We start from the raw sequence: 11211 nt of genomic DNA, 5'->3' as shown, positions 1-11211 counted from the left end.
ACTAAAAGAAACATCTACCAAACAGACTGGATGGATGATTTAAGATAAGTGAGAAAGGGAATGACCAAGCTGAAAAAAAACTTCCTCCTATTTCCCAAAATAATGCCATTCTGGGACAGCGACATAAGACCACAAAAACTAAGGAAAATGGTTTCAGACATAGAAATCACTACACTTAATGCCAGAGTGAGGCATAACAGAAGAAAAATAAACAACAAAGTGAAACACTTTGATTTGAGGCTGCAGTTCCACCAAACTGGTAGTTTTGGCCTTCTCCTCAACAAGAACTGCCAAACAAAACATTCTGTGGTGGGTTTTTTTTTCCCCCTCAAGTACTAAAATGGCTACGATGAGTCATTCACAAGAAAAATTCTCCAGTAGGAATTTATAAGGGAAGAAGTCTGTGGTTAAGAGTCCCTGGAGATGGAACCTCCTATTTTGTACCTATTCCAAATAATTTCTGCTGCTTCTTACCATTACTACCAAGTGCCTTCATAGTGACTTCCATCTGGGCATATTCATAACTGAAGTTAATCTCACTAGACACTTCACTGGAATTGTCTCCATCTATGTCCAGCTGCTCGACACTATTACTGCACTTCATAGAGTTGTCTCGTTCTTCATCCTCATGATCTGCCTTCTTTTTCTTCTTTGGCAAATTCAGCCTTTAAAGAAGAGGAAGATTTTTAAAGAACTATTAATTACTCAACTTTGAAACAAAGGGTTCCTTTCAAAGATTATTAAAATTAAGCAGATCATCCAAATTGGTAGATTTTTCCCTTTCAAAATTTGTTGATCTCCTGTGAGCGTGGTTTTCCTCAGGGTAAACACGGGAGTTCAAGGCAAACTAACTAATCCATTCTACACTGCAGTAATAGTGAGTACCTGATATTACAAATCATATAGTTTAGATAACCATGATTTTTCTTCAGTCAGCCCATATCCAAATAGTTCAGAGGCAATAATGAAATTATATCCCACTTTTTATGCAGATTCTTCTTTCAAGCATAAAAGAAATCAATTAAGTTTTAGATTGTCATTTAAAACCACTGATCTTTAAGGTATTTCAGACCAGACAGAGTGTTTCAAGAATACAGTCTTTCACAGAAAATTTCTGCCAGTGATTCTGTCTGATACAGGAAGGTTTCAGGTATGGCTGGAGCTGGAATTCCAGGCAAGTGAGAACACAGTGCCCTTGTAAGACCCAGATCGCTGTATAACATCGGTCGGAAGTCTAACACCTTAGATGCAAAATCCAAAAGGCAACCTATCCAAGTCAAACCTTGGGTGTAATATTTTCACTGTGCAAGACAAAGCACTTAAAATTAACGTGGTACTGAATCACATTAAAGTTACCACCTCAAAAATTAAATCTCTTCAGTGAGATAATAGTACTGGTAACTGCAGCAAGGTCCTCCTCAGCAACGTTACAGTCCCTTGAAAATACAAGAAGTTAAGTCGACCTATTGCTCTGAAACTGAAATCTTGCACAGTTGCTATGACATCTGGCATTCAAGAACAGCCAAACATCAGCGTTGCCTTTCTAATCCCAACGAAAAAGAAATCACCTCCTCCTGCAGCCTGCATGCTCCACTGTCACCTTTCCTTATACCTTAAGATAAAACAAAGTCGGCGCAAACTTACAATTTCTTTAATATCTTTTGTACCTGAAGAAGTGGTTGTTTCCCCACAGTATTCTGTCTCCGTGATGCAGCTGGATAGGACAGACGACAGCAGAACCATTTACGAATGTCCTGTGAAAAGGCAAAAATCTAAAGCAAATGCATCTATATAAGGCTTTTTTTTTTTTTTTCCCCAGAACTACTTTCTTTACTGTAACTAGTCAAGGGAGGAGAACAGGTTGATGGGTTGCAAACGGGCAAAATATCCCCAGAAACGTCACTCACCTACCCTGTGCTGTTTCATGAACTCCTCAAACTCAGGTTCTTTCGACTGCTTAAGCGCAGCGAGTTCAGTACTCGTGGACAGATATTATGACAGCTATGTCTGGGGGGTATAATTACAGCTGAAAAATGAGGGGCCTGAAAAAAGATGATGTCACTGGAAATAAACCCTCTTCACACTACTTTGAAATAAACTCAAAATAGGAACATTTGAATACGACATGAGAGAACTTTGCTATATAAATAGCTTAAAGACAATAAACTAATTAGAATAGCAGAAACTACTTTTATTTCAGAGTCAGTTTCAGTCTGAAAATAGGATCGTAGAATAACTTAAATTTGAAGGGAATCTCAGGATGCCATCCAGTTCAACCTCCTGTTCAAAGCAGGATCAACTACGAATCAGGGTAAGTGTGAAATTCTTGAATTTTGTGTATCTAACAATAAATTCTTGGAGATGCTGACGACGCGTGTCATTTTGTGATCCATTTGGATACACCATCTGCTTTTCAAGTACTGCTACTTAATCAAATAAGGCAACAAATGCTTCAGCAGCTCTTTGCATATCAACAGATTTCCTAGAAAATTAATTCAAATGTTGATAGAGTTACATCTACACAGCTGCAAATCAGTGAGTATCTACTTGCTGAAAGCAGATGCAATTTACTCATCCTCTCTTTGAAAACTTAGACTACAAACACCACCATTGACAGAAATCTCTTTAGCAGGAAAGACGTGAGTTGACAGAGGGGAAGATGACAAATAAAACAAAATGTAAAAGCACGATACAAGAAGTAGAATTTTCTTACTTCAGACCACATGGAAAAGTTCACAGAATCCCAGACTGGTGAGGGCTGGAAGGGCCCTCTGGAGCTCCCCCAGTGCCACCCCCTGCCAGAGCAGGGGCACCTCCAGCAGTGGCACAGGACGGCGTCCAGGCGGGTTTGGGATGGCTCCAGAGGGGGAGACTCCCCCACCTCTCTGGGCAGCCTGTGCCACTGCTCTGCCGCCCTCACAGCAGAGAAGGCCCTCCTCAGGTGGAGATGGAACTGCCCATGGTCACCTTTGTGCCCGTTCCCTCTTGTCCTGTCACTGGGCACCACTGGAAACAGACTGTCCCCATCCCCCCGGCACCCTCCCTTGAAGGATTGATCAGCGTTGAGAAGATCCCCCTCAGTCTTCTCTCCTCCAGACTGAACAGCCCCACGTCCCTCAGCCTTTCCTCAGCAGAGAGATGCTCCCCTCCCCTCAGCATCTCCGTAGCCCTTTGCTGGACCCTCTCCAGCAGTTCCCCGTCCTTCTTGAACTGGGGAGCCCAGAACTAGACCAATTCATTTTTCAATTATCTTTTTGCACCACCGATGATAAAATACTAGATAAAACTACAATTATTATACAACCGGAGCTGTATTTTATTCCTTTACCTGGTATTTTTTTGAGGCGTTAACATAACCTGTCCTTCTGGGGTGATGTCTATAATGCAGTGTTCAGGAAGAATTCCCATTCCACACAGCTGGATATCTTGAGAGTTGTCTGAGCCTATTAACGTGTGCTCCTAGGAAAAGTTCATCAAGATGTTAGCAATGGATTGAAGAAGTTCACTAGTTCTAACTCATCCATTCTCCTTCGGGATATATCTTGTCATCTAGCTCCAAAATTTGAAAGCTCTCCAGTACATCCCTTAACACAAAAAAGGAGAATGAGATATTGCAAGCAAATCCTCACTTTGTCTTACAGTAACAAGTAGGGAACACTCAAGAAAGTTTACAGGCAACAGCTAAATTCGACGATGAAGAGGTTTCTGTAACTGAATTGTGGAACTCGGTGCCTCGGGATGTTGTAGAAGCCAAAAGGATAAAGGATTTCAAAGAGGAATTAAGAGAAGTTCACAGTGGTTAGACCCATGGCTATTATGCAGGTTCCATCTATATGATCCAACGGCTTGGGAAATTCCTGACGTACTCGAGGCGTGAGGGATTTGGGAAAGGAAGGATCACTCCACACATGCCCCAGTTCACCCATTTCTTTTTTAGGCATTTCTGAGGAAATTTTGAGGAACAGATACAACAGTTTACATCAGTCGGATCAAGTCGTTCTTCGGTGCTTATACGAACTAGTACATACGCAGAACGTGGGCAAGATATTTACTCTGAGAAGCAAAACAGCTTAACCTCAGAATTTCAGGCAAAACAGGTGTAAGTCATTTTATGGAAAGAATTTCAAAGCACGGGGATTTCTACACCAAAGTTCTCAACCAACTAAATGAATTGGCATTATAAAAAAAAAAAAAATAATTAAAGATTAACTGAAACACACAAAACCTACCCCATGCAAAGGGGTTTTCTCTGGAAAAGGACAGTGGCACAGTACCCCCTGAGAATTCTGCTGGTACTGATGGGCCAAGGCCTGTTTTGGGAGCGGGCTTTGGCTTCAGCGTACTCTTGTCACATGTTCCCAATGAACACCACAGACGTCGGCTCTGCTTCAGTAGCTGTCAGTGGCGAGGCTGATTTAGCAGCTTGAGTCACACACTCTGGGACACCTACACGCAAGGCGCCTGGAAGGGCTTCAGTTCTTCTCCCAAAACCTCAGCTCAGCTCTTTTGTCCTTTTTAATGTTTTTAAGCAGATACAACATTGAGAAAGTTCTTTCCCTTGCTTTCATTGAGATATCACAGAGCAGCTATGACTGATATCAGAGACGATCACGTTATTTCCTAAGACCAACTAAACCAAAACCACCTTTCAGCCCAATTGCTAATTCTGTGGCTGTTTTGAGAGTTGCTATAGACCACTTCAAAGAGAAAAGAATGATTTAATGTCAAGCTCAAACTGCCAACATTCTTACACTACTACATTTTTAGAACTTGTATACTAAAATGTGACTTCAAAATGGTCATATCTTGTTTCTCCTCCTGACTCCAGATCACGTCTACGGTTTGTTAAACTAGAACGAACTGCTCAAATGTTTCAGTGCAGAGTCCAAAAGTCACATTACACGTTTTATGTTTTACATCAGTAAATGGGACTGCACATCAGCAGAAGTGCTAAAGCAGAAAAGAACTTGATTTTCACTCCTGGCAAGCTGCATGAATAAAAATGCATTTTATAAACTAAAGTTAGAACTACACATGTAGAAGCAAGCTGATTATTAATATGACCAGATAAAATACTTTTCTGGGTAAAACCTCGTGAAAGCTGGCATAAAAAAAAGAAGACAGTTTATAAAAGACAGCATCTCCAAATTTCTTTTAAAAACCAAACCCAAAATATAAAACCCCCAAACCTTCCTCTAATACAAAGAATTAAACTGGAAATAAAAAGGTTGTACTCATATTATTTTTAATGAGGCAGTGAGTATCAGAGAACTCTGTAGATATGCAGTTCTTATAACACCTCTGCATTAGAAGCCCACTTCCATAAAAAAACCCCAGATATTTATATATATATATCTCTCAATATTTATTTTTACCTTTAAATAGTATACCAGAAGTTCATTGAGAGCTGGATCTGCATTCAAATTAACCAGGAAGCACTTATTATCCCCAACTTTGATTCCAGAAGACTGAAGAGAGATGCCAAGACTTTCCAACTGTTTCTGACGCTCCTGCAAGAGAGTAGCCATCAAAAAATTAAGCTGATTGACGCAGAGCCCCTCGGAAATGCATTCTTATCTGCCAAAGCCACAAGACAAAAGGATGGGTGGCAACTTCTGAAAGAGGTAACTCTTTCTTCTGCAATAGATTAGACACAAAAGCCTTAGTTATATCAAGCTTTGATCACGGTATCCGTAATTTCTCTTGTCCTTCCAGCTCTGGTGGCAGAGGGCTACGTGCTATGGTCTCTGAGTTGCATCTTCCTCGCGAAAAACGCCAACAGCTGAGAGCGGCACACTGCGGTACTGTAGGAGCTTCTCCATGACCTCACTGGAACAGCAAAACGCTACCACAAAGGCATCTCCAGAGCCCTTTATTTTCTCTTTTGAGCTAAAAAGCAACAAGTTAAGTTAAATCCCTGCCAAGTCAAGCTCCATGTCTATCTTTTATTCCGGAGCAATCAAAATGACAAAAAACTGGCAACCTGCTATTTAAGTAATGCAAATAACACTTCCTCCTGACCAAGAATAGTAGCGTTTTGGATGGTGTTTTGTTCTCGTCAATAGACTTCATAGAATTCAACAACAAAGCATTACTGTGCAAAAATGTACATCTTTCAAAGGGAAGTGTTTGGGTGAAGACTAGAGCAGTGAAAGAGGAACATTAAACATTTCTGCCGTAAGAACAGAAAGTGATTCTTCTTAAAAAAAAAAAAAAAAAATTGAGACAGAAAAGTTGAGAATTGTTCCCAGGATCATACCGAAACTGAAATGAAACTCACTATCCACAACAGCAAACAAAATTTAAAAAATAAACACGGGGGGCCACTCACAGAATTACTAGGGGGAAGCAGAAACAGAGGAGGGTAAAGCAAGTAAGTAAAAAAACATACAAGAGACCTGCAGGGCCTTCCCTGTCATGCTGAGACTTAAAAAGAAAATAAAAAAATTAGCAGATATTATAGAGGAATAATGCTGGAACGTTTATCGTATTTGTATTTAAAATCTTGGTATGTCATACTATTCAGTATAATTCTCTGTTCAGCATTGGAGTTGTACCAGGTCTAATCAAGATTAAATTAGCAAAGAAGAGCAAGCAAAACTCCTCTTGATTTTCTCTGCCCTGTCTCGCTACACACTTACAAATCCAACGTAATGTCCTTGTAAGGAAAAGTTGTGTGTGTGTGTGTGTGTGTGTGTGTGTGAGAGAGAGAAAAAAAAAACAAAGAACAGAGGAAAAACTGCATTGTGATGTCACAGATCTCTTCCGATCAGCAGTGCCAGGCTCTGAAATTCACATAATTCCGTATTATCTACAGACAGAGATAAAGAATGTGTTGCCCAAAGGAGGACTTGGCCCACAGTCTAAATCTCATAGGATTAATTTAAAGAAAATGAGCCAGTTTCTGTTAACTTTTGCTCAACATCTAATGTTAATTAACTTAAACATTCAACGTACATTCAAAGTATGTCAAACACTCACTGAAAATGTGAAAAATTGCCTATTCACAAGTCTTTAAGGCTTTGAACCCTTATTGCTACTCCATCTCTACAAGCTGCCTCTTCCATGGCCCTCACGCCTTATGAGGAGTCATCCTTTCCTCAAAGATTTACAATTATCTCTCCATCCGACCTGCCTACCCTGCTACGACGTGACAGACAGATGTTGGTGGATACTGGCCAGAAATAAAATCACTTGACAAGCCATGATATAAATGCCTTTAACCTTGGACCTGCCTAAGCCTACTATATTGGGTTTGCGTGGCAAGGTTTTGGTAGCCGGGGGGCTACAGGGGTGGCTTCTGTGAGAATCACAGAATGGTCAAGGTTGGAGAGGACCTCTGGAGCTCCCCCAGTGCCACCCCCTGCCAGAGCAGGGGCACCTCCAGCAGTGGCACAGGACGGCGTCCAGGCGGGTTGGGGATGGCTCCAGAGGGGGAGACTCCCCCACCTCTCTGGGCAGCCTGTGCCACTGCTCTGCCGCCCTCACAGCAGAGAAGGCCCTCCTCAGGTTCAGGTGGAACCTCCTATGTTCAAGAGAAGATGCCAGAATCTTCTCCCACATCTGAAAAAACCAATGCCAGACGGTTCCAAGAACAACTCACCACTGGCTGAGGCTGAGCCCATCAGTGACAGTGGTAGTGCCTCTGGGATAACATAGTTAAGGAGGGAAAAACCTGCTGTGCAACAGCAGCTGGAGAGAGGAGTGAGAAAATGTGAGAGCGACTACTCTGCAGGCACCAAGGCCAGTGGAGAAGGAGGGGAGGAAGTGCTCCAGGCGCCAGAGCAGAGGTTACTCTGCAGCTTGTGGTGAAGACCACGGTGAGACAGGCTGTCCCCCTGCAGCCCAGGGAGGTCCACAGTGAAGCAGATATCCACCTGCGGCACACGGAGGCTCCCAGTGGAGCAGATATCCCCCTGCAGACCGTGGAGGTCCACAGTGGAGCAGATATCCACCTGCAGCCCGTGGAGGTCCACAGTGGAGCAGATATCCACCTGCAGCCCGTGGAGGTCCACGGTGGAGCAGATATCCACCTGCAGCCCGTGGACAACCCCACACTGGAGCAGGAGAATGCCTAAAGGAGGCTGTGAACCCGTGGGAAGCCCATACTGGAGCAGGCTTCTGGCAGGATCCATGGCCCCATTAAGAGAGGAGCCCACGCTGGAGTAGGTTTGTTGGCAGGACTTGTGACCACGTGGAGGACCCACACTTGGAGCAGTCTGTTCCTGAAGGACTGCACCCCATGGATGGAACCCACGCTGGGGCAGCTGGTGAAGAACTGCAGCCCGTGGGAAGGACTCATGTCGGAGGAGTTGGTGGAAGACTGTCTCCTGTGGGAGGGACCCCACACTGGAGCCGGGGAACAGTGTGAAGAGTCCTCCCCTGAGGAGGAAGGAGCGGCAGAGACAACGTGTGATGAACTGACCACAACCCCCATTCCCCATCCCCCTGCACGGCTCAGGGGGAGGAGGGAGAGAAATCGCGAGTGGACTTGAGTCTGGGGAGAAGGGAAGGGTGGGGGGAAGGTGTTTTAAGACTTTTTTTTTATTTCTCGTTATCCTACTCTGATTTGATTGTTAATAAATTCAACTAATTTCCCCAAGTCGAGTCTGTTTCGCCCGTGACGGTAACAGGTGACTGATCTCCCTGCCATCTCAACCCACAAGCTTTTCGTCGTATTTTTCTCCCCCTACCCAGCTGAGGAGGGGAGTGATAGAGCGGCTCGGTGGGCAGTAGGCATCCAGCCAGGGTCAACCCACCACACCTCCAGAAGATGTCAGAAGGTTCCTTCCACTGGCTTCCAAGCGGTCCTGAAACAGCCTTATACTGCACAAACACTAGTCCTTATCCCTCCTCTGAAAAAAAAATAAAAATCACTTTTTCTACAGCTGCAAGATGCATGAAACTCCCAAAACATCTCCAAAAATCTCCAAAACATTGTAACAGGCTGAGAATTTAGAGATAAAGAGGAAGAGAGCTAAAGCAAGCAGCTATATGCAAACAACAAGGCAGGTTTAATCTGTAGCGGTGAGCCCATGACTCCAGTTGTTCAACCTCCTCGCACACTCAGGGTTTCTACGCCTAGAAACTATTGTGTAGGATGCAAGCAGAATTTTATTCTTATTATTATCATCATCATTAATATCACTTTTCACCCTTATAAGCAGGGAGGAAAATGCATGGTAGGAATCTGCATTGAAAGCCAGGAAGCCCTCGTAGTCACGAGCAGCACTTCTTACAATGGATCTTTAAAACTAAAGTCAACAGGGTCTGTTCTGATTGTGTCATCTACAAGAGGGCTTTGTATCGGAGGCTCCGTTTTCTCCTTATTTATTACATGCTATTCATCACCTTTCAATAGTCCTCCCCCTCAAAAGCTCCCCACTGCAAATATATACATCAGCATTTGTGTCGTACGAGATGGAAGCGTCATGCAATAATTGTGGTGACCTGCACAATTTTTCAAGGTAACCATCATATTCGATTACGGTCTGAGGCCCTGAATATCAGTGTAAGAGATATTAAAACACACAGGGATCCCAAACAGTTCTATTTTTCAATATTCTGAATGCCCTTTGCCTTGTGTGTTGAGGCACTCTGTACATAACGTTCTCAGTGCTCCATCTTTCATCACAAACAACAATTTTATTGTCTGAAGAATATAAATTCCCTGTAATCCTCTCATCCGTGGATTATTATTTTTTTAAGTAACTTCTCCATTTGCATACAGTGACAATTTATTGTTGTCACTGGAATAGCAATCTGGGAGGCGCCCAGCTATCACAGGAATTAAGCGAAGCTTTTCAAAAGGGCAGTAAGCTTGACCTACTTACCCATAAACGTGGGGAGAGATTCAGACAGTCTCTATGAACTGACAAAGGAAACAAACCTATTTTTCATAAAAAAAATGGGGAGGGAAAAAAAAAAGAAAGCAAACCTGTGCTATCTCCTCAGTTTTTCTTAATTTTTCTTCCCAGGTCACAGTCATTTCCTGAATCAACTTTTCCGATTCCTCCAATCGCTCTTTTAATTCTGGCGATTTCATAGCCTGCAGAAACAAAAGCAAATAAAACAAGAAAGCTTGTTGTGCTTTGTTGGGTTTTTTTTCACAACGCTGTCACACAGATGGGGAAAAAAGAACCATAACTTTACTCATTTTCCAAGGCATACTTATCAGTAAGTAAAGGGGTTTTTAAAATACATATTGCATATAAATGCAGAATCCATCAAAAAGTTAGTTTAATTAGTTTCAGGTACAGATGCTAAAGTGGAGTTTATATAGTTCAACACAAACCAATTACGTGATATTGGCAGATTTGCACCAAGATATTCAAAAGCAAACTAATCTCATTTCTATACCAATACAAGTATGCCAAACGACTCGTATCTAAGGACGATCTTCTTTCTCAAGATGCTGCTGATGTGGCTTATCCACCACTGTCCCAGCTGTCATCCCTTCAAAATGGCACTTAATATCTCAGTCACTTAAACTGCCATGCCACCAAAATATTTTTATTGTTCATTTTTAAAACGGCTGATGGGTGTGAGTTTTTTCTTTCTATAGCAAAAATCACGGCATCTGAGGTGTTCTGGTTATCCACCTCTACGTATGCATTTTACAGAGCAGATATCAAAAGAAGCCTTACGATGTGCTTCTGGACACCGGAATTCAATTTTCTCGCTAAACCATCACAGCTCTAATTCTGTTTTGTGAAACAGTCAAAGGCCCATGTTCCATCCAAGGACTAACTTGAGAAGAAGACACCCCCACCGTCACCCCTCAGACACTCCAAAAACTGAAAGGATATCAACATTTTCATACTACATATATTTAGAATCATAGAATTGTCTAGGTTGGAAGAGACCCTTGGGATCATTGAGTCCAACCACCTACCCTACTCTACAGAGTTCTCCCCTACACCATATCCCCCAACACCACATCTAAACGGCTCTTAAACACATCCAGGGATGGGGACTCAACCCCCTCCCTGGGCAGCCCATTCCAGTGCCCGATCACTCTTCCTGTGAAACATTCTTTCCTAATGTTCAGTCTAAATCTCCCCTGTTGGAGCTTGAAGCCATTCCCTCTCGTTCTGTCATTAACTACCTGTGAGGAGAGACCAGCACCAACCTCTCTACAGTGTCCTTTCAAATGGTTGTGGAGAGTGATGAGGTCTCCCCTCAGCCTCCTCCTCCTCCTCGAACTAAACA

At 42.8% G+C, this 11211-nt stretch overlaps 1 protein-coding gene across 1 annotated transcript in view; it reads right to left on the bottom strand.

The window, feature by feature from the left end:
* KIF13B (kinesin family member 13B) overlaps nucleotides 1–11211 on the bottom strand; it is a 163048-nt gene that overhangs the window by 54785 nt on the left and 97052 nt on the right. Inside the window, exons 15-19 of the mRNA XM_009895457.1 lie at nucleotides 9938–10048; nucleotides 5376–5510; nucleotides 3329–3459; nucleotides 1668–1754; nucleotides 475–665 (exon numbers count right to left, since the gene is read on the bottom strand). Of these exons, the coding sequence (XP_009893759.1) occupies nucleotides 475–665; nucleotides 1668–1754; nucleotides 3329–3459; nucleotides 5376–5510; nucleotides 9938–10048 (655 nt within the window). The remainder of the gene's footprint in view (nucleotides 1–474; nucleotides 666–1667; nucleotides 1755–3328; nucleotides 3460–5375; nucleotides 5511–9937; nucleotides 10049–11211) is intronic.

Source organism: Charadrius vociferus, unplaced genomic scaffold (assembly GCF_000708025.1).
Source record: "Charadrius vociferus isolate BGI_N301 unplaced genomic scaffold, ASM70802v2 scaffold41, whole genome shotgun sequence".
NCBI lineage: Eukaryota > Metazoa > Chordata > Aves > Charadriiformes > Charadriidae > Charadrius > Charadrius vociferus.
Note: the sequence above shows the minus strand (reverse complement) of the source record. Positions and strands in the feature narration are given on the sequence as shown.